Here is a 24,027-nt window from a genome sequence, read left to right as displayed (position 1 = left end):
ATCAATGTCGTCACGGCAAGAACTTGACTGTTGAAAATAATTGCCACTAATAAAACAGCTTATGATCCTCCTTTTGAATCATTTCATGGGCCCACTTTATTGCTCAAAACAGACACAGAGTGAGTGTTAGACCCCTCTCTCTTTATTTGTAGTCGGACAGTTACGTTTTTTTCTTTGAAAATAAACAGAGCAAGAAACAACCACCTCACAATTGTAGGGGGTGAAAGAACATGACTAAGAACAAAAGCAAAACAAGAAACCTCATAGTTGTAGAAACATGCTCCAAAGTTGTGACTGTAAAATGTAAACTTTTTTCAACCGTGCCTCATCTCCTTACAGCTGTACACATTGTTGTTTGAGTAGTTTGTCATTATTACCAATATCCAACTTTCTCCATTGACTTCCAAGTAAAGGTAAGAAGGATTTGGTCTGTGTCCACTCAAATAAATAACTGATTACACGTACAAAATCAAAATTCTCAATTATATATATAAAAAATCTTGATTCTTAACTAAATCAAAAAATCAGTTTAGTACCTCAGAATATCATGAAATACATATACCACTTCTGCTAAACGCACTACGAGCAAAGAAATGGTCACTACAATCTTCTTCCCAAATCAGATTTAGCTAAATTGAAGACAAAACAATTTATTCAGCTGTCAAAATGTTAAAAAGGCCAAGTTGTTAAAATAGTGTGGTTTTGTGCCATAAAGCAGTTATTGCAACGCTACGGGATTCAGACCTGGGGGACAGAAGGACGGCATGTAACCTCCCCACTGAACCTTACTAAGATACCATCTACAAAAATACTTTTTTTACACCGATAAAATGAAGTCTCAAAATCGAATCATTGTGCATTACTCATGCAAGTTAAAATGTCTTGCAAAAGAGATGTGGCCATTTCAGTAGTCTGTAGACTTCACTTGACACATCCTGGACATATCCAATTGACAGTGAACAAAACGAGGGAAGAATCTAGTTGTGGGTGTGGGTAATGCTGAGTGGAGAGATGTCCTCACAATTTATTTGCAGATTGGTCACAAGATAGAAACAGGTAATTTACAGAGTGAAACGTAGGAAAAAAGTTAGTTCACGTAAACCATCTGTGTACCACGGACAATGCTCTCAAGCTGTAGGAGTACATGCGTATGTTGCAGTCTTGATGCTCTTCAGTTTCTTCATGTATACTGAACCAAGGTGCTTTACAATGTAGAATTATTTCAAACGCCTGCATCAACAAGATGAGAAACTAAGCAGGGCGGTGTTTACTGTGCGAGGCCGTGCCCCTCTCTCTCTCACTCACTCACACACACACTTTACCTTCTAATTCCTTGTCATAAAACAGTTAAACTAAAGACAGCCTGTCCACACCTTTACTTTCTCCCCACATTTGGGGATTCCTTAAAATTCTTCTTTATAAAAGAAAAATAGATATTTATATATTTGTACATAGTATATACACAAAGCATGGAGAGAAAGACATAGTCCAGAACTCTGGGATCATCTCGTACTATCTATCCTCCTCGCTTTCTAGAGCCAGTAGGGATCCTGCCATCTTTCTAGAGCTTGTAGAGATCCTGCCATCTTGAGATCCTGCCATCTTTCTAGAGCCAGTAGAGATCCTGCCATCTTTCTAGAGCCAGTAGGGATCCTGCCATCTTGAGATCCTGCCATCTTTCTAGAGCCAGTAGAGATCCTGCCATCTTGAGATCCTGCCATCTTTCTAGAGCCAGTAGAGATCCTGCCATCTTTCTAGAGCCAGTAGGGATCCTGCCATCTTGAGATCCTGCCATCTTTCTAGAGCCAGTAGAGATCCTGCCATCTTGAGATCCTGCCATCTTTCTAGAGCCAGTAGAGGTCCTGCCATCTTGAGATCCTGCCATCTTGAGATCCTGCCATCTTTCTAGAGCCAGTAGAGATCCTGCCATCTTTCTAGAGCCAGTAGAGATCCTGCCATCTTGAGATCCTGCCATCTTTCTAGAGCCAGTAGAGATCCTGCCATCTTGAGATCCTGCCATCTTTCTAGAGCCAGTAGGGATCCTGCCACCTTTCTAGAGCCAGTAGGGATCCTGCCATCTTTCTAGAGCCAGTAGAGATCCTGCCATCTTTCTAGAGCCAGTAGAGATCCTGCCATCTTTCTAGAGCCAGTAGAGATCCTGCCATCTTTCTAGAGCCAGTAGAGATCCTGCCATCTTTCTAGAGCCAGTAGAGATCCTGCCATCTTTCTAGAGCCAGTAGAGATCCTGCCATCTTTCTAGAGCCAGTAGAGATCCTGCCATCGCCTCTTTTTCCTATGAGACGGCGCATCATCCATGTCAACCCTCTAGGTTTCTAGGGCAATGAAAAAAGTCTCTCTCCATCCACTCTTTCTGTTGGAACTGGATTCTCTCAACACATCTCTATCTTTTTTAATTCCGGGTCAGTTCTGACTATAGTCTGACCCGCCTGCAGCTCTGTTGGCAGTCCTGCTCTGTCCTGTCTGGGGTTCATTGGCTCAATGCCCATCCCTCTGGAGCTTTCAGTCCGAGTCACTGGTGTCAGAGGAGGACGAGGAAGAAGAGGAGGAAGAGTCTGAGCTGGAGCTGCTGGCGCTGAGGCGAGACGCTACGGCGTGGGGCTCCACTGCACTGGGCTTCTCTGCTGAGAGAGAGACCGATACACACAGGGTCAAATACTTGGAATATAACGTTAAGACAACCCACACATTTTACAAAGACCTGAGCTGACCTCTTCCACTATGAAGGTGGATAGGGCCATACATAAGAGAAAATGTATTTTAAATATTCCACATCTCTGTGAATGCTCTGAAAGTATACTGAACAAAAATATAAAACGCAACAATTTCAAAGATTTTAGAGATAAAGTTCATATAAGGAAACCAGGCAATTTAAATGAATTCATTAGGCCCTAATCAATGGATTTCATGACTTATATACAGATAGATATGCATCTGTTGGTCAGACACCTTAAAAAAACAAAATCAGAACACCAGACAATATCTGGTGTGACCAACATTTGCCGCATGCAGTGAGCATCCCAAACATGTCTGGTGAGTATGCAGGCCAGGGAAGAACTAGGACATTTTCAGCTTCCAGGAATTGTGTACAGATCCTTGCAACAAGGATTCTTGCATTATCATACTGAAACATGAGGTGATGGCGGCAGATGAATGGCATGACAATGGCCTCAGGATCTCGTCACGGTATCTCTGTGCATTCAAATTCCCACCGATAAAATGCAATTGTGTTCGTTGTCAACAGCTTATGCCCGTCCATACCATAACCCCACCGCCACAACGGGGCACTCTGTTCACAACGTTGACATCAGCAAACCGCTCGCCCACAAGACGCCATACACGTGGTCTGCGGTAGAGGCCGGTTGGACGTACTGCCAAATTCTCTAAAACGACGTTGAAGGCGGCTTTATGGTTGAGAAATGAACATTTAATTCTCTGGCAACAGCTCTGATGGACATTCCTGCAGTCAGCATGCCAACCGCACGGGGTCTAAAAACTTGAGACATCTGTGGCATTGTGTTGTGTGACAAATTGCACATTTTAGAGTGGCCTTTTATTGTCCCCAGCACAAGGTGCACCTGTGTAATGATCATGCTGTTTAATCGGTTTCTTGATATGCCACACCTGTCAAATGGATGGATTATCTTGGCAAAGGAGAAATCCTCACTAACAGGAATGCAAAAACACATTTGTGTACAACATTTAAGAGATAAGCTTTTTGTGCTTATGGAACAGTTCTGGGATCTTCTATTTCAGCTCGTGAAACATGGGACCGACGCTTTACATGTTGCGTTTCTATTTTTGTTCAGGGTAGTTGTCATGTCTGCTGTGTCTATTCTTTGGACACTGACGCAGATGTATTCTGACTCACCTTTGGTTTTCTGAGGCTTCTTGCCAGAGTTGAGCTGCCCGCTGACATCCAGCAGCCTCTGCTCCAGTTCCAACTGCTTCTCCAGAGCCAGCTCCTCCCGGGACTTCCCTGCTCCACCTTTCTTCCCTACTAACAGAGAGGAGACCAGGGGGTTAGATGATGCAATGTCTGCATTCACCAACTGATCCAATAAACAGAGACTAAGTCACTATAATGCTACCCAGTGAAACCCATGAAATTTGTATGACATTTGAGTGACATTGTGACAGGGAAGCCCTATGGTTGCGCCCATCCAGGACACTTAGGGACCAGAGAACATTTGGTGGGGGGGGTCCGGCGCTACACAGGAAAGCTCCCTCACCGTAGGGTTTGCGAGGCTTCTTGCGGAGGCAGGTCATGACGTAACGTTCCAGCTCGCGCAGCGTGGACGGCTTGAGCGTCTCAAAGTCGATCTCGATCTCCTCTGGGTTGGTGTCGCGCAGCGAAGGCTCACGCGCCTGGATGATGTGAACCACGCGGCCCAGCTTCTCCCCGGGCAGCTTGTTGATGTCCAGGCTGAGCTGGCGCTTCTCGTCGTAGCTCATGGGCGACACCTCGTCTTCCTCCTCGGAGTCGTAGTGGGGGAGCATGGCGGCGGCGCTCATCTGGTGCATGCTGAGCGTCACCGCCTGAGACTTCTTGGAGGACCTGAGCGTGAGAGTGTGATTTAATGATTCAAGCCTGAAGGTAAACAGTTTGCTTTTGTCAGGAATAGTTTTTGGGAATGGTTATAGTATGGAGTAAATAAATCATATCATGACAGAGACGTTAAAATCGCTAGACACCACTTGCCAGTAGAGGGAACTCACTTGCTCTTGTTGCTCTTCTTGCCAGTGCTCCTCTTGCCCTGTGTGGAGCCCCCTTTGCTGCTCTTGGGTGTCTTCGACGTCTTCGGCATCTTGGTGACCTTGGGCATTTTAGCCGGCCGAATGGGTATATCCTCTTCAACTGGTACCCGGCTTCCCCGATGCTTCTCAGGCTTCTTCTTCTTCTTCTTGTCCTTCTTCTCTTTCTTCCTCTTAGGCTTGACGATGGGGCCCTGGGAGAGTGCTGCCAATTGCTCATGAACTGCTTTCAGCTGATGGGACCATGGAGAGGACACGGTCAGTGACTGTTGTGGCAAACACTTCCAGCTCAGGTTTACATAAATACTTTTGTATTTCAAAATGTAAATATATATATACTGTGGATCTTTTTTTAAATTACCTGCACTTTCTTGATTTTTCTGACAACTACATTATTGAAGAAAAATGTATTACTACAACAGATATGTGGTTGTCTCATCTAGCTGGTTTAAGACGAGCGCACTAACAGTAAGTCGCTCTGGATAAGAGCGTCTGCTAAATGACTAAAATGTAATGGAACTTTGTGATGTAACGTAGTCTGAATGTTGATGTGTGCGCGTGTGTTTGTGGTGTTGCGGTGGGCGCAGGGCTGGGTCAGTCTACCTGTGTACACACCTGTTCCTGCAGCTCGGCCAGGCGGTGTGCTCGCTCCTCCTCGCTGTCCGAGCTGGGGCTGCTGTCGCTCTCGCTCTCGCTGCTGGGGTCGCTCTCAGACGAGGACGAGGAGGAAGATGAAGATGAGGAGTGCCCACCCATGGAAGCGGGAGGGGCCGCAGGCTCGTCGGGCATCTTGGCAAAGCAGAACTCAAAGACGTCCTGGCGAGAGAGGAAGATATCAGCTGTACGATACTACTGCTCAAAGGCAGAAAAACTCAGCCAAGAAAAGACATCTCCATGCTTAAAATGTGTTGACCCGTACCTGTAGTTTGCGTGCCATGGCTACCACGTCATGGTCTGGAGGGTTGTACTTGTAGCAGTTAGAGTACATTATCCTCACGTCGCCGGCAAACTGCTGGGCATCCCGGTACTCTCGACTGTCCATTTTCCTCTGCAGAGGGAGAGTGAAGGAGGTTAACGTCACAGATTTACTGACCGTCTACCTTCACGGTGCTTGATGCAGCTCTGATATACAGCCCTTACCTAGGGTCCATTGTGTGAGGATTACAAACAGGCTGTGTGGTGGAGCACAGGAGGCTGCTGAGGGGAGGACGGCTCATAGCCATGGCCAGAACAGAGCAAATGGAACGGAATCAAACACCTGGAAATCATGTTTGATGTATTTGATTCCGTTCCACTGATTCCGCTCCAGTTCTTACCACGAGCCCGTCCTCCCCAATAAGGTGCCACCGGCCTCCTGTGGTGGTGAGGCATGTACCTTGATGGTGCTGAGGTCCATGGGCTGCTTGATGATGTCGTGGTAGTCGTGTAGGCCCAGCATGGAGGCGTCCACTGGTTTGTAAAAGGGCCAGGCGTACGCTGCGTGCTTCTTGGACAGCAGCTCTTTGAGAATCCCGTTGCAGTACCGGAGCTGCTGGCCCAGTTTGCCGCGCCGCACCGGCTGGAGCTGCACAGAATCCGGCAGGTCCTTTTTCGGAGGCTTGATAGGGCGCCCACTGACTCCCCGCCTCCCCGCAGGTGCTTTGGCGCCCGCCGTGCCTCTGCCGCGGCCCATACCAATACCCATGCCAATGCCGAGCCCCAGGCCATGGCCTACCCCCAGCGAGGTGAGTGTCAACGGGGAGTCGGGCCCGCCGGCCATGCCCATGCCAATCCCGCCAACGCCCATGGTGATGGGCATGGTCATGGTGGTGGGGGTGGTGGTGTCTGCTTTCCGTTTCACTCCCTTTTTCTGTTGGAGACAGAGACACAGGAGCTCTTGTCATTGGCTGAAAGCTTACCATTTTGGATAACAGGCCAAGAAAATAAATATATTTCTTTAAAAACACACAAAAAGAAAAGACGATGTCAGATGATGTCGCCAATTTCCGGCTAACATTGTTGCAGTAGGTACTCTAAAGTAGCACAAACATTTGCATGGCCATCAGGTAAATTGTATAACAACTTTGTAGTTTAGGGGGTAAGCGAACACTGCACCTTGGCTGTGGGCTGTGTGGGGGATAAGCCTAGCATAGCAGGAGTACTGTGGAGGGTGAGAGGTAGGCTCTTGGCCAGGAGCGTCTGTGGGGGGGTGGAGAGCAGCGACTCTGGGGTGTCCGGCGTGGGGGGAGAGTACGCGGACTGGGACACTGCCGGGACCTGGTGAGCAGTCGTCACTCCTCCTGGTACTGAGGCAAAAGAAGGGGAAAAGGTAGTTACGCATGGGAGTTCACACGTATTCATGTGGTTCTGTGTCGCTGAGTTGGTAAAACCTGGCGCTTATAACATCAAGGATTGTGGGTTTGACTCCCGATGGAGCCGCCCATAACAAAAAATGTATGCATCACTAGGTCGCTTTAGATAAAAACATCTGCTAAATGGCATATTATATGATATATAGATTGATATCTAGATAGATATACACGTAGATATTATTCATATTCACATTATCTGACAGAAAGAGCCAATATCAAACACATTTACCCAAAACAACCACACACAAACAGAATCAAACACATTCATTAACCACACACAAAAAGAATCAAACACATTCATTAACCACACACAAACAGAATCAAACACATTCATTAACCACACACAAAAAGAATCAAACACATTCATTAACCACACACAAACAGAATCAAACACATTCATTAACCACACACAAACAGAATCAAACACATTCATTAACCACACACAAACAGAATCACACAAACCCCCACCGCTCCACGCTCCCCTGGTGCTCACCTGTGGCCCTGCGTCCTCTGCCTGGCTTGCCCGGTTTGCCCCGTGGTGGTGGAGGGGGCAGTTCTATCTCCTCTTGGGGCATCTGGGCAACCTTCTGAAGGAAAGCTTTCTCCAGGGACTGGGCCATCAGAACAATATCATCTGTTGGCTGGGAGACAGTCACCATGGAAAAGCGTTACCCGGCTGGAGATAACATGTAGGGCACATAACTTCTCAAAATAGGATGAGATCAGCGTCATCTCCATCAGATAAGATGATATCTTTAGACACTTTATAAGACTGGGTTTATTAGTGCCGTATCTCTGACAGTTTCCAGAGACGTCAAATATAAATAGATAATACGATGTTGAGCTTTTAAACGCAAATGGCGTTTTGACTCCCTCTAGTGTCCAGCCAGTAGCCGCAGTTGGTCAATGGCTCATTTATGACAGTGAAAATGTTAACTGTGGTTAGAGCATTTGTGTCTCACATACACACACCTTATTGTAGATGTAGCAGTTGGTGAACATGGTGTTGAAGTCCTGCATGCACTCGCTGGCGCTGCGGTAGTAGTTGCTCTCCAGGCGGCGCTTGATGGTCCCCATGTCCATGGGCTGTTTGATGATCTTGTGATAGTCCTGAGGCAGAGAGGAGCACGTTGACTTAACGCTGCCGTGCTAATAATAAATAAACAGAGCTCTCCACGCCTATTCAGCGCTGTATTGTCTGTAAGCTTGGAAGAAAGGCTTTTAGAAAACTTTGAAAAGTTCCCAACCTAACAAAAATATTTGAAATACCTTAGTTCTATTTACTTCTGAAAACTGTGACATACTAATGAGAAAATAGGATTAAATAAGACTATTTGATTATCTATCGAGAAATATCCGCTGTCCGTCTGAGTTTGGCTAAGGTACAATGTGACTGGGCTCTCTGGAACAGTGGCTTGCAGGGACACTCACAGGCAGGCTGAGCTTGGAGGCGTCCACAGGCTCATGGAAGGGCCATGCGAAGTGATGCCTCCACAGGTACTTCATCATGGCTCTCTGGAGGAACTGCAGCTGGTTGGTGGCGCGGCCCTGCCGGTTCGTGTCGTGCACTAGGGGCCGTGGTGATCCAGAGGGGGGAGCTTGCCCGTGGGGGAGCAACGGCGGGCCCTCGAATCCCTCGAACAGCAATGATGGTTTCCGGATGCGCTTTCCGGGGCCCGGCGGGCCATGCTCCATCGCCATAATGCCATGCAGGCCTACGTCGACCCCACCCAGGGAGCTGTTGACGGAAAGGGAGGAGGGAATAAGCATAGAGCAATGGGGCACAAAGAAAAATGGGGAGGTGGAGAAAGGACAAGGATGACGCTGCAGCCCTCATTGAACAAGCCTTCTACATAGCTAGCCCACTCGAAACATCTTAAATGAGGACAGGTTAGCAAAAAATATGCAGTCAACAGCGACTAATGCCTTCTCTCACCATGATTCCGTTTCAATTGAGCTTTGAGTCACAACTGCCTCATTGGCATTGACAGAAACTAAAGTACTAGCCAGACTACCAGTACTGTCACAGGCTGTAGGAAATATTATATATATATATATATATATATATATATGGGTGTGGTTTCAGGAGTTCTTGGACAGCTGGCATCAGGCAGGCATTTGTGAGGTTCACCAAGTAGCCAAAAAGCTTACGCAATACACCATGACAAGGATGTAAGGGTATATTTAGCTTTGAGCGGTAGTTTGCATTGTTACACCATGAGCCCGTTGACTGTTGAAACCTTTCTGTTGGCTGTGGTTTAGTGCCCCTGGCTGATAATATCTGTGGGTAAGTGGTCTCAATGGAAACAGTGTTATCTGTTGAAACTGTGATAAGAGGCTGGCTGGACATACACAGCAAAAGTTATCACTTTATGTTCGGTATGAGTATAACATGTTACATACAAGCAGCCTGTTAAATGAAACGGTGGATTTAATGGAATGCAGTGACCATTATACTGATGATATGATCCCGTAGTCCTGCCATTAAACACCCAGACGCTTAGAGGGGAGCAATGTTATAGAAATGGGGGAAGACAACACCTCCATGCTTTTAACTGCCCATTTCTCGTCTCCCTGGCAACGAAGCTAACATTATAAAACATGGTAACTAGAACCTACCCCCCACCAACAAAGTACAAGTCCACAGTCAATTGTGGTTTGTGCATCTAGCATTGTGATAGATACAACGTGTTTTAACCAGAATCATAAATGGAGGGGCTCAAGAGTGCAGTGATCAATTCACTCAGATCACAAGTGACCCTACCTAACCCTGTTCAAATGCCCCATTGACAAAAATGAGCTGATTTATTTACATACACCATAACTCTTGAGTTTGTATAGACAAGTAAAACTGTGCAAAAAGCTTGTATTCATATTCCATGCCTTGTGAACATTAACTATGTGTATTGAAAGGTGCACTGTTTGTCGGCAATTAGAAGCCACTTATGGACAAATACTCTTGGTCTCTTCATAATTGCTATCGGAATTAACTTTCTCTATAGGGACAATTAAAATAATATGGAAAAGTTGCCAGTGATGCAACTGGGTGACATGTCTTGTGCTTACATAAGATAGGGAACAGGGCCTGGTCCTCCGAAGACAGGAAAGTAAGGGTTAAATGTTTACGATCAATCCCCACTACTCAAATTCTCAAGATGAACTGACCAATTTTGAAAAATGTAATATCAAAAAGCCCATTACCAACCACTCTATACTGTAGTCTGCGTCTACATGCCCCCTTCACTCAGACTAGATCAGTAGAGCTGCATCTTCCTCATAAGTGAACACCATGTTATATTCACCTGTAACTTACCTTGACACGAACACAAACAAATAACTGATGCAGACAGTGCCCATTACATAACCTACGTGGAAGCCATGCTGTAGTGACTTGCTCCATTACCAACTCTACAAAATGAAGACTGTTTCAGAGTTTCTTGAATGAAGACATGGGTTTTGTAGCCTATGCTGACCATGACAATCCAAGTCACAGATATCCCCTCCCTTCTACTCATAGCTTAATATCAGCTGGTATTCAAATGATACAAGTAGGAAAAGACATTTGACATTTAGTGTACTTTATTATAAAAGTAAAAAAACTTTCAAATACATAAAACACTTACATCACTGACACTTGTCAGCAACAAAAACATCAACATGAGCTACATCTCCTTTAAAAAAGTAATGTTTGGGAAAGGGAAGTCTGTACTAACCACAACATTATCTAATGTACATTTTACTTGAATGGTTACAAAAGAAAGTAGATGTCTTAATATTTTCCAGGTTTGGTGACTGGAAAGGTAGTGAGTGGATTGTGAGGCCATTGCAAGGACCTGATGGGAAACTATTCCCATCCAACAGTTAGATACTTGACTTGCACATGCTGATTTAAAACCATTGCAATGCCCCGGAGTTAGGCTGAAATTATATGACGGCTAAATGATCAGCACTATCCATAACCGTGATGCAGCCATGACATGTAACGTTTACCACCCTGTTCGCCAAATATATCCCTCTCCATCCAAAAACAGGAGTTAGTTACCAGCCCAGCTCACCTCGTCTACCAAACCAGAATCACCGCTACGTTAGTTCTACTCAAATACATTGGTGATGCAGTAGGTAGCTACATTAGCAAGTAACGTACTGTTATGCGACTACGAAAACAACTCTTGGCTTTCACTCGACGAGACGAGCTTTCAATGGCTAACGTAAGGAAAACAATCATGTCTATACTATATTCTTATATCCATTAGTTTGCCAACTTCGAGTTAACGGAAAATAGCTAACTACCAGAGTAGACTTCCCGGTGAGCAATGACCGTCTGCTAGTTAGCTAGCTAATTTACGGCTAGGCTACTAACGAACACCGCAAACTTAGCGGTGCCAGTTACCGAGCAATAATATGCCCACCAAACAATCACAATGTGAAAGAACTTCGCTAACATGCCAACATTCACCCAGCTATTAACAGTTAGTTAACCAACAGGAAGAGAAAATAAAGAGCGATAGACAGTTATGCTCGTGTAAATCCAGTTTAGCGATATCACCAACTAACGTTAGTTCGCTTGTTATCATGCCAGATGGGCTAGGCAATCCTACTACCGCAAGGACTAGCTGCCCGAGACGCTGGGAAGATGGCGTCGGTGCAGTACGATTTAAACGACAGGCGTCCCAAATAATGATTGTCATATTTTGCAGATTGACAGTGGTCACATCCTGACAATTGTCCAATATTGTTTTTTGTTGCAAAATTATACAAACGCTCTATACCGACTGAGCAGTCTTGGTTTAACACTTTCGGTGAACATGTCGGTAATCAGAAAGCATCTGTTTATAAGTGAATAATATTCCTAATGCAACAATATGCTTTCAGATCGCAAACTTAAATTCAATTAGTCCGATCGGTACCTGTCATGGGGCGGGTTTATGGCCGTCTCCATCGCGATGGATCCGGATTCTGTTTAAATACCAATATTCAAGTTCCTGTTTTGCCCGTCCTTTCCTCCAGCCCCCACCGAGTACAACTGATCACTGCTTCAGCGAAATGGCATCTCTCGTCTATGCCCGACAATTTATAGACCAACCATGCATTCTATTGGATACGGAATATAAGACTACGCCCTATAGTTTTCTATTCGCAGTTGAACATGTCAACCAGAGTAACCACACCTCCAAACACCATTTGTTTTCCTATATGCTTCCCATCCAACCTATTCGATTAATGTTATTATCAATCAAACTACATTCGCAATATTACTGGCTAGACCTCCCAGCACTCAAAATGTATACATTGATTGGTTATTTTACGTAGTCTATTACGAAATGCGACATCCAACAACCCGCCCTTTCGCGTATCAAATTACATTACGTCAGCGTGGGCAAGGCAACGATGATGATTGGTCGCTGAACCTCTAGCGCGAACTTCCAGAGTCAACAGAAAGCAAGCCATTGGTTAGCTAGTTCGGTCACACGTATCTATCAGATGCCAAATGTAGGCCGCATTTTGGTTGTGTTTACGGAGCGCCATCTTGAAGTGCACACGAGCTTGACTGTGCATACATGAGATGGTGTCACAAAATGTACAAGTAATACCACTCCCTGCGTTGGATCAAAAGGGCGATCATAACGCCTAGTTCCAAACAGCGTGCTGTCTGACCTAACTACATATTTTACCAGGAATCATTTCTGACAAGAAAGGCTACCATTATCCGAGGCCTACTAATGTCAGAACTCAACCAAGGCCTGACATACTATTAATAGCTCAACATTTGGACAAAATAGCTTAACTCACACTGATGCTGAGGTTTTAAATGCAAATGAAATTGCCCTCCATGGAATGACACAGCAATTCTCTCAACTCTTGCTGAAATGGTTATCAAATGATATAAGATTTACTTTTAAAAGGCCCTTCAAGCAAAGGTCGCAACTGTTAAGAATTTTAGAGCAAAGTTGCTCAACTTCAATAACACCCAAGTAGGCCGCATTCACGATTTGAACATTTCAACTAAATCATAACTATAAAAGCTTCAAATCTTCAACAGTAGCTGTCCAGAGAAAACCCAAACCAGCTAACGTTTGTTATATCTACATTTAACTTATACAACGAAATCCCCAACCAGTTCCTATCATACCAAGAAACTCATTCGACCAAGTCCATCAAACTAGAGTATACTGGATTATCAGCACAATGCCAACCTTCGACAAAAAGAAACTCGTAAAAGTAGTTTTAAAAACTCTACAAAATGGTTCCCAAACGATAATACCCATCCCCCACACCAAGGTTACACGTTCTCTTCAATGTCACGCCACTAAATCCTCGCGATTTTCAATATATACGGACAAAAAGTATACATTTGAAAGCTTCTAAATTACAACGAAACTTGAATTAAACCATACATTAATATTTGTCTTAATCTTGAGTAAATACCAACAAAAATAGTTTGCTAATTGACTCCCAGGGTTACATAAAACTTAACTATTAAAAATCTCATTTTGTAAATCCATTATGCAAAGTAAAAACTTTACTTCAAAATTCTCCTTGTCCTCCATCACGACACTTTTTTTTTCAACACATTTCCCTCAAACATGTCCGACTTCTTCATCATTCTCGGGGTGGGGGAAGGGAAGTCATGTGATGAATAAGCTCATGGCAAAACGTTTGCCAAAAAATGTCTAGGCTACACACTCACTACCCCAGGAAAAAAAGATATTGACGTATCCAGAAATTGTCATCTTGCCGTTACAAATCAGATTCTTTGTCCACATGTTGCTGTATAAAAGTTAATTCGACCATATTGTTGATAACTTGGCGAAATCCTGAACAAAGGGCACGCTTTCGAGTATCAAAGCGTTGCTCCAATTGGACAAACCCAAACCACGTGGTGCGTATTGGATTGATTGAAACGTTTCCTTGACAAAACTGCAGTAATCCATGCAAGCGGACAACATACATTTCCAGCATCGACACGACCCTTATATTTGTTATAACTGCAGGTCTTCTCTTGACAAAGTTTATATTTTGGTTACCAGCGTAGTGGCTTCCACTGCGACAGCAAAAGCAAGCTGCTGCGCATGCGTAAAATATGGGCGAGCCAGTGGAAAGTGGGATATTGCCTCTATACAGAGTGGACTCTGTTCTAAGGTCAGTTTTGCATTTGGAGAAGGCAGAGAAGTTTCGTTAGGACCTGGAGATGGTATCTGATTCTAGATCTGTGGTCACTCATGCAACTTCTACCTTCAGCTCGTATGAAGATTATTATCAGAAGATTAGTATTTGTAATGTATTGAAAATGTAAAATAAAATGTTTGAAAGAAAGACAATTTGAATTCAAGTAACACTAGGCTAAACATTAGATCATTTTGGAAAAATGATTGTGGGTAGTTGTTTAAGACACAAGATCATATAGTATATTGGGAATTTATTTAATCTCCAAACTACAAAGACATTTTCATTGTTATCTTGCCGCTATGTTGCCGCAACCTCACGTATATAGCATATCAGGTCAGTAGGCCTATGCACCACACACTGACATATTTGGGGGATATTCTGGCCAACTTGAGGTGGCCATCGCTGTGTTGTTAATGATCTAATCAGGCTTCCAACAGAGAACAAGCTGTCCTTTGTGCTTTCTCGGGACTTGACAAATGGATAGGCCTTGCTGCTGAAGTTGTATGCTCGCACCCCACCCTCAGTTCACAGCGCTCACTCAAGAGGAAGACGTCTCTGAGTCACCAAAGCATTCGGTGGATGAGCCCTGTTACATGATGATTTGGCCAGCAGGGGAAGTGGTTGCTAGGGAAGCTCTCTCCATCACGACTGGCAAGCCGTCCTTGGCAACATCCCCCTTGACAACTGACAACGCAAGCAGAGTAGTGTGGAAATACAAGGGAAGGTACAATATGGCTCGCCAGTTCATGGCTATGGAAAATGATTTTCCTAACTTGCATTTGTTGAGCAGACCCTCTCCTTCCTTTCACATTCTATGTATACCATGAACAATTAGCATTATGGCATAAATGTTATAACTTGATTGAATACCTAATAAAACGTGGGCTAGGCCTTCTAACTTTATTTATTTGGTCCCTCAGCTCCCTTGCATTAACTGACTGTTTGTGGCTGTGTATAATAAAATAGCTGGAATGGAAATATTTGGCCTACTGTCATTGTACCAATGTTTTTCCTACTCCACACCTACTGTACTTTGCAGTGCTCTATGTTCATCAGGGAAGCTCATCAGGCAGAAGCGCCTGTAGAATAGCAGACCCAGAGTGGCCAAGGGAGGTGATAGGTGGGAAGAAGGAGGACCCATGATTGTACAAAAACAATGTATTGCAGATGCAGGATTTCAGGAAACATGGCTTGTCTCGAAAACAGTTGTCCATAGCACCAACATTCAGGATGCGAAAACTCACAAAAATGACAGATGACGGTGAGTCTAAAGACTAGCCTCTCAATAGGGTTCCTACTGTAGCTAAGACTAGGCCTAACCCTTTTGCAGTTCTAGACAGAGCCTAACTATCTCCTTACTGGGACTAAAGAGAGTATACCAGGACAGCTGATATCAACTGCCTGTAGTCAGAGGAGGCCGGTGGGAGGACAGGCTCATTGTAATGGCTGGATTGGAATTAATGGAGCGGAGTCAACTGTGTGGTTTCCATATGTTTTATACCGTTCCATTAATTCCATTCCAGCCATTACAATTAGCCCATCCTCCTATAGCTCCTCCCACCAGCCTCCTCTGCTGTGCATACAGGACACAACAAACGTCCTGTGGAGCACATTGTAAAATGATATTCAACCCTGAGCTGAGAGAAAAGGACAGCATTCATCCCTTTTCTCCTCAACCCTACCCACACTTATTAACCAATGAGAATGAGCATTTGATTAGAATAACTTACATTTATTAATTAGACCAGGTAACACTGTGGAAAACATGATTTAATTGCATTCATTAGTTTAAATTGCCATATTTAGTAATACTTTAGTTTAAAAATACAGAGCTACAGTACATCAAATAGAACATAACGCATGGGTGAACTACACGCTAATTATGTAACTCACTACACCTAGCTTCCACCTGTGCAACCAACTCGGGAGCAAACAATTAAGATCAGGAACACCTAAACGTGTAGATAGTGCACTTTGTCCAAACCACACACATTTTTAGGTAATATTGAAATACATTTTAAAGACCTTTTAAAATGGTGATGAAGCCAGTCTAAGGCTGCCTCATCACAGAGACCCTGAGTGAGATTTGGTTGGGGTGGCCCAGCAACCTCACAAGCAAAACATTTTAGATAACTGGCTAGACTACCTTACCTGGCAATCTAGAAAATGTTAGCTGACATGTTAGCTGACATTGAGTGACTGCTAGTGACTGACATAATAAGTGGAACATTTCGAAATTGCAACTTGTGTATTCTAATTTCTAACTTTTAACAGTAAATTGAGACTCCAACTGAATTCCTAACTAATTTTTTTACTTAGCGGGCCAAACCAAACACCCGCAGGCCCCAGTTTGGTCGACCCTGCTCTGTGTTGTTTTGACAACCCTGTATTTTAAACATGGTTCTGTCCTAATGCCAGCACAAACAGTGTGCCTGTCAAATTGAAAAGCCTCAAGTGCAAATTAAACCTACTCCTAAAAAGCATGCCCAATGGAGAATCTCTATTGAAAGTGATTTTAAGTACGGGAATATACTTAACCTGGATCCCCAAAACCAGCCATGTGTCTGAAACATGGGCTCAAACTCTAATTCTAATTTAGAACTAATTGATACTCAAATTACATTAAATATATGTAGTGCTGCACGGTTTGTACAAATGTGTCCAGGCTTCTAAAACAGCTGTGTAATTATGCATTCATGCTCTCAAAAGGAAGGCAGCATCTAAGAATGATGATTAGCATCGGAATAGAAGTGGGTGCTTCCCTCAGAAGGTTACTTCAAGGAGTAGAACACTCAGGGTTCAGAGTGTTCTTGGAACAGACACGGTTCACTAAAGCTTTTTCAAAGAGTAACTATTTAACAGTGTTGGAGTAGTGAACTACATCTAGTTCAACTAGTAATTGAACTATATTTTGCTGTAGCTTGGTGGTAGATGAACTAAAATCAAATCTTTGTAGTGTTTTCAGTAGTTAATTACTTTTTTTGCCATGTAACACACTACCTTTTTTTTTGCAAAGAATTCCCTTTCCTTTTCAGCATCAAACCTGCCTAATTCTCACTTGAAACATAGCTTGTGTGTTAAATCGCCTAAATTACACATTCTGTTAACATTGACGCCAGAGTGATCTACTCTTGCAATTTGTAATCTATGACATTTCAGATTTAGATATGATAATTTATCAAAGTATTTTGGATGTAGTGAAAATAAATAAATACAATATAAATATAGGACAAATCACACATCACAACAAGAGAGACAACACAACACTACATAAAGAGAGACCTAAATACAACAACATAGCAAGGCAGCAACACATGACAACACAGCATGGTAGCAACACAAAATGACAACAACATGGTAGCAGCACAAAACACAGTACAAACATTATTGGGCACAGACAACAGCACACAGGGCAAGAAGATAGAGACAACAATACATCACACAAAGCAGCCACAACTGAATGATGTCAGATTACTTCTGTGTTTGAGTCAGTGCACTGGTCTGGTCAATGATTGATTTCTTGGGTGGAGCTTAATTAGTGATTCTCAGGGTTGTTCTCACTATTTTATCCCCCCATCTGCTAGCTGAAACAACAGGCAGAAAGATAGTACTTTCAGCCTGATGGTTGACGAACAGGCTGGGAGGTGTGAATGGCTGGTATGCCATCCCATTGTGTCACTTTCCCTGTTTTTCCGCTCCACAGAATGAAATGAAAAACAAGGGAGCAGCCTGGAAATGCACTGGTAAACAACCCTTAACAATTCTCATATCATTCAATCATTGGGATTCAAGCTTTTCTACATGCATGGTAGAAAGAAAGTGGTGTTTTCATCGTGGATGTCTAGATTTAGTCAAAGTAGAAGTCTGAAGAATTTTACATTTACATTTAAGTCATTTAGCAGACGCTCTTATCCAGAGCGACTTACAAATTGGTGCATTCACCTTAAGATATCCAGTGGAACAACCACTTTACAATAGTGCATCTAAATCTTTCGGGGGGGGGGGGGTAGAAGGATTACTTTATCCTATCCCAGGTATTCCTTAAAGAGGTGGGGTTTCAGGTGTCTCCGGAAGGTGGTGATTGACTCCGCTGTCCTGGCGTCGTGAGGGAGCTTGTTCCACCATTGGGGTGCCAGAGCAGCGAACAGTTTTGACTGGGCTGAGCGGGAGCTGTGCTTCCTCAGAGGTAGGGAGGCGAGCAGGCCAGAGGTGGATGAACGCAGTGCCCTTGTTTGGGTGTAGGGCCTGATCAGAGCCTGAAGGTACGGAGGTGCCGTTCCCCTCACAGCTCCGTAGGCAAGCAGCATGGACTTGTAGCGGATGCGAGCTTCAACTGGAAGCCAGTGGAGAGAGCGGAAGAGCGGGGTGACGTGAGAGAACTTGGGAAGGTTGAACACCAGACGGGCTGCGGCGTTCTGGATGAGTTGTAGGGGTTTAATGGCACAGGCAGGGAGCCCAGCCAACAGCGAGTTGCAGTAATCCAGACGGGAGATGACAAGTGCCTGGACTAGGACCTGCGCCGCTTCCTGTGTGAGGCAGGGTCGTACTCTGCGAATGTTGTAGAGCATGAACCTACAGGATCGGGTCACCGCCTTGATGTTAGTGGAGAACGACAGGGTGTTGTCCAGGGTCACCCCAAGGTTCTTAGCACTCTGGGAGGAGGACACAAGGGAGTTGTCAACCGTGATGGCGAGATCATGGAACGGGCAGTCCTTCCCTGGGAGGAGGAGCAGCTCCGTCTTGCCGAGGTTCAGCTTGAGGTGGTGAGCCGTCATCCACACTGATATGTCTGCCAGACATGCAGAGATGCGATTCGCCACCTGGTTATCAGAAGGGGGAAAGGAGAAGATTAATTGTGTGTCGTCTGCGTAGCAATGATAGGAGAGACCATGTGAGGATATGACCGAGCCAAGTGACTTGGTGTATAGTGAGAATAGGAGAGGGCCTAGAACAGAGCCCTGGGGGACACCAGTGGTGAGAGCACGTGGTGCGGAGACAGATTCTCGCCACGCCACCTGGTAGGAGCGACCTGTCAGGTAGGACGCAATCCAAGCGTGGGCCGCGCTGGAGATGCCCAGCTCGGAGAGGGTGGAGAGGAGGATCTGATGGTTCACGGTATCAAAGGCAGCAGATAGGTCTAGAAGGATGAGAGCAGAGGAGAGAGAGTTAGCTTTAGCAGTGCGGAGAGCCTCCGTGACACAGAGAAGAGCAGACTCAGTTGAATGCCCAGTCTTGAAACCTGACTGATTAGGATCAAGAAGGTCATTCTGAGAGAGATAGCAGGAGAGCTGGCCAAGGACGGCACGTTCAAGAGTTTTGGAGAGAAAAGAAAGAAGGGATACTGGTCTGTAGTTGTTGATATTGGAGGGATCGAGTGTAGGTTTTTTCAGAAGGGGTGCAACTCTCGCTCTCTTGAAGACGGAAGGGACGTAGCCAGCGGTCAAGGATGAGTTGATGAGCGAGGTGAGGTAGGGGAGAAGGTCTCCGGAAATGGTCTGGAGAAGAGAGGAGGGGATAGGGTCAAGTGGGCAGGTTGTTGGGCGGCCGGCCGTCACGAGACGCGAGATTTCATCTGGAGAGAGAGGGGAGAAAGAGGTCAAAACACAGGGTAGGGCAGTGTGAGCAGGACCAGCGGTGTCGTTTGGCTTAGCAAACGAGGATCGGATGTCATCAGCCTTCTTTTCAAAATGGTTGACGAAGTCATCCGCAGAGAGAGAGGAGGGGGGGGAGGGGGAGGAGGATTCAGGAGGGAGGAGAAGGTAGCAAAGAGCTTCCTAGGGTTAGAGGCAGATGCTTGGAATTTAGAGTGGTAGAAAGTGGCTTTAGCAGCAGAGACAGAAGAGGAAAATGTAGAGAGGAGGGCGTGAAAGGATGCCAGGTCCGCAGGGAGGCGAGTTTTCCTCCATTTCCGCTCGGCTGCCCGGAGCCCTGTTCTGTGAGCTCGCAGTGAGTCGTCGAGCCACGGCGCAGGAGTGGAGGACCGAGCCGGCCTGGAGGATAGGGGACAGAGAAAATCGAAGGATGCAGAAAGGGAGGAGAGGAGGGTTGAGGAGACAGAATCAGGAGATAGGTTGGAGAAGGTTTGAGCAGAGGGAAGAGATGATAGGATGGAAGAGGAGAGAGTAGCGGGAGAGAGAGAGCGAAGGTTGGGACGGCGCAATACCATCCGAGTAGGGGCAGAGTGAGAAGTGTTGGATGAGAGCGAGAGGGAAAAGGATACAAGGTAGTGGTCGGAGACTTGGAGGGGAGTTGCAATGAGATTAGTGGAAGAACAGCATCTAGTAAAGATGAGGTCAAGCGTATTGCCTGCCTTGTGAGTAGGGGGGAAGGTGAGAGGTTGAGGTCAAAGGAGGAGAGGAGTGGAAAGAAGGAGGCAGAGAGGAATGAGTCAAAGGTAGACGTGGGGAGGTTAAAGTCACCCAGAACTGTGAGAGGTGAGCCATCCTCAGGGAAGGAACTTATCAAGGCATCAAGCTCATTTATGAACTCTCCAAGGGAACCTGGAGGGCGATAAATGATAAGGATGTTAAGCTTGAAAGGGCTGGTAACTGTGACAGCATGGAATTCAAATGAGGAGATAGACAGATGGGTCAGGGGAGAAAGAGAGAATGTCCACTTGGGAGAGATGAGGATTCCAGTGCCACCACCACGCTGGCTCGATGCTCTAGGGGTATGCGAGAACACGTAGGCAGACGAGGAGAGAGCAGTAGGAGTAGCAGTGTTATCTGTGGTAATCCATGTTTCCGTCAGCGCCAGGAAGTCTAGGGACTGGAGGGTAGCATAGGCTGAGATGAACTCAGCCTTGTTGGCCGCAGACCGGCAGTTCCAGAGGCTGCCGGAGACCTGGAACTCCACGTGGGTCGTGCGCGCTGGGACCACCAGGTTAGAGTGGCAGCGGCCACGCGGTGTGAAGCGTTTGTATGGCCTGTGCAGAGGGGAGAGAACAGGGATAGCCAGACACATAGTTGACAAGCTACAGAAGAGGCTACGCTAATGCAAAGGAGATTGGAATGACAAGTGGACTACACGTCTCGAATGTTCAGAAATGTTGCGAAAATCTTATTGACTAAAGTGACGAAAATGCTAGCTAACTAACACAACACTACACTAATCAAGTCGTTCCGTTGTAATGTAATAGTTTCTACAGTGCTGCTAGTCGGTAGAGGTTGGCTATTATACAAAAGCAACTTTGTAGCTAGCTAACATAACATAACACTAATCAAGACGTTCCTTTGTAATGTATTTAGTTTCTACAATGCTGCTCGTCGGTAATAGTTGGCTGGGTATGGAACAATGGCGTCGCGGGGGACGGAAATAGCTGGCTAGCTAACCTAGCTAACCTAGCTAGCCTCGATAATTACTAAACTACACAATTATCAAGCTATGACAAAGACAGCTATGTAGAGTTTTTTTTAACTATACCTATCAAACTGCTGTGTTTATATACTTTCACAAAAGGTAAGTAAGTTCTTTGCCCTATTTTGTTGACTGTTGTGAATCAACCGAAAATCTGGTTCCACTCTGAGGTACCAGTTCAGAGGGGAAGATACACTGAGATAGTGTTGAATCTGAACATCTTTCATTGTTCATTTGACCAGTACTTGCCAGACAGTACAACCTGGATTCAGGGCTAGACGTAACATAGTAAATGTAAATCCAGAGTAGTACAAATCTTACATTTCATATGGTATGTATTCATTTGTGGATGTCCATCATCCTTTTCTATGATATGTTAGACATAGTTCAAATGATATGTTACAAATTGCGATTCTTACAATATGTTACGAATTCCAATTTGGTGTGGCTGACTTTAGCTAGGTGGCTAAAATTAGCTAGGGTTAGGGTTAAGATCAAGGTTATGGTTATGAGTTAGGGTAAAAGGTTAGGGGAAGGGTTAGCTATCATGCTAAGTAGTTGCAACGTAGCAAAAAAGTAGTAAGTAGTTCCAAAGTTGCTAATTAGATATAATGCTAAAGTTGTCTATGATGAGATTTAAAAAAACGCTACATTTGGGTTGCTAGACGTTCGGGTTACGTGCCTACCTATCCTCCCCAACCAACCACTCTACTTTCTTTTTGCCTTAACCTTCTGTCTTATGTAACCAAACCAAACTTAACATACTGTATCATGCTCAATGGAGCGTTTCAGGTTTCCGTTTACTATGTTACGTCTGGTCTATGAGACCAGGCTGGACAGTCATGTATGCATGTGGGTCAGTCAAAATACAAAGAAGAGATGTCCCAAATGGACATATACAGTCTGGTTCATATACAGTCTAAGCAGACCAGACCCAGCTGCTATCACGTTGGTGCCTATAGGAGAGCCACCTTTAGCAGACCGGAATTGTGACAATTTTTTCCAATGGTAGTAAGACATCTTAATTTATCCACCATCCTTGCTAATACTTCTACTAGATTAATGATATACACAATGGTGTATATACCAAGTTACCTTTGGTACCCTGTCCTGCAGTCACCATTTTTTCACCGTTTTTCATTTTACATGAACGGATCAGTTTCAAGTCAGGGCCATCTAGAAACAATTACAATGACATGCTCCGTTAACACAGTGCTACAGTGTCATCTAGTGGTCATTATTAGCGTGTGCTGTAATCTATATTCCAAAATAATACACGTCCCACCGGGACAGACATCAGATCAACATTTAGTTTTGTATTTGCATTTGGTTGTTGTCAACTAACGTGAATTCCACGTGAAATCAACAAAACATTTCACAATGTCATTGGATTTAGTTTAAAAGTTGGGTTGAAAAAAGACAAAATGCCCTTATGTTGATTACTTTTTGAAAACCCAATTAGTTTTCCGTTGAATACATAAATCCAATTTTATTTGTCACGTGCGCCGAATACAACAGGTGTAGATCTTACCGTGAAATGCTTACTTACAAGCCCTTAACCAGCAATGCCGTTTTAAGAAAGTAAGAGTTAAGATTTTTTTAATACTAAATAAACTAAAGTAAACAATAAAATAACAATAACAAGGCTATATACAGCAGGTACCAGTACCGAGTCAATGAGCGGGTGTACAGGTTAGTCGAGGTAATTGAGGTAATATGTACATGTAGGTGGGGTAAAGTGACTATGCATAGATAATAGATTATAAACAGCGAGAAGCAGCAGCATAAACAAAGGGGGTTGGGGGGGGCGGGTCAATGCAAATAGTCCAGGTAGCCATTTGATTAGCTGTCAGCAGTCTTATGGCTTGGGGGTAGATGCTGTTCAGAAACCTTTTGGACCTAGACTTGGCGCTCCTGTACCACTTGCCGTGCGGTAGCAAAGAGAACAGTCTATGACTAGGGTTGCTGGAGTCTTTGGAAATGTTTAGGACCTTCCTCTGACACCGCCTGGTGTAGAGGTCCTGGATGGCAGGAAGCTTGGCCCCAGTGATGTACAGGGCTGTACGCACTACCCTCTGTAGCGCCTTGCGGTTGGAGGCCAAGCAGTTGCCATACCAGGTGGTGATGCAACCACTACAGTCCCGTCGAGGAGAATGAGGGCGTGCTCGGCCCGCCTTTTTCTTGTAGTCCACAATCATCTCCTTTGTCTTGATCACATTGAGGGAGAGGTTGCTGTCCTGGCACCACACTTCCAGGTCTCTGACCTCCTCCCTATAGGCTGTCTCATCATTGTCAGTGATCAGGCCTACCACCGTTATGTAGTCGGCAAACTTAATGATGGTGTTGGAGTCGTGCTTGGCCACGCAGTCATGGGTGAACA

The 24,027-nt window shown here is 44.8% G+C and overlaps 1 protein-coding gene across 8 annotated transcripts; it reads right to left on the bottom strand.

Annotated features, from left to right (window-relative positions):
- Positions 1-120: 120 nt before the first annotated feature.
- Positions 121-14,186, bottom strand: LOC115173553 (bromodomain-containing protein 2). Of its 8 annotated transcripts, XR_003871622.1 has the most exons (13): positions 12,032-14,185; positions 8,556-8,862; positions 8,097-8,234; positions 7,618-7,765; positions 6,868-7,058; positions 6,149-6,622; positions 5,693-5,821; positions 5,377-5,589; positions 4,738-5,006; positions 4,251-4,576; positions 3,890-4,018; positions 2,050-2,642; positions 121-2,004 (listed from the first exon to the last, which is right to left on the bottom strand). XR_003871622.1 is itself a non-coding variant. In XM_029731753.1 (12 exons), the coding sequence occupies exons 1-12, from the start codon at positions 12,061-12,063 to the stop codon at positions 2,521-2,523; spliced, it is 2,475 nt and encodes an 824-aa protein (XP_029587613.1). In that variant the 5' UTR covers positions 12,064-14,186; the 3' UTR covers positions 121-2,520. The 8 variants fall into 8 exon arrangements, 7 of the variants coding, with proteins under 7 accessions (XP_029587613.1, XP_029587611.1, XP_029587616.1 ...); XM_029731753.1 differs by having other exon boundaries at positions 121-2,639; positions 12,032-14,186; XM_029731751.1 differs by having other exon boundaries at positions 121-2,642.
- Positions 14,187-24,027: the final 9,841 nt, after the last annotated feature.

This window comes from Salmo trutta, chromosome 34, assembly GCF_901001165.1.
Source record: "Salmo trutta chromosome 34, fSalTru1.1, whole genome shotgun sequence".
Taxonomy (NCBI): Eukaryota; Metazoa; Chordata; class Actinopteri; order Salmoniformes; family Salmonidae; genus Salmo; species Salmo trutta.
Note: the sequence above shows the minus strand (reverse complement) of the source record. Positions and strands in the feature narration are given on the sequence as shown.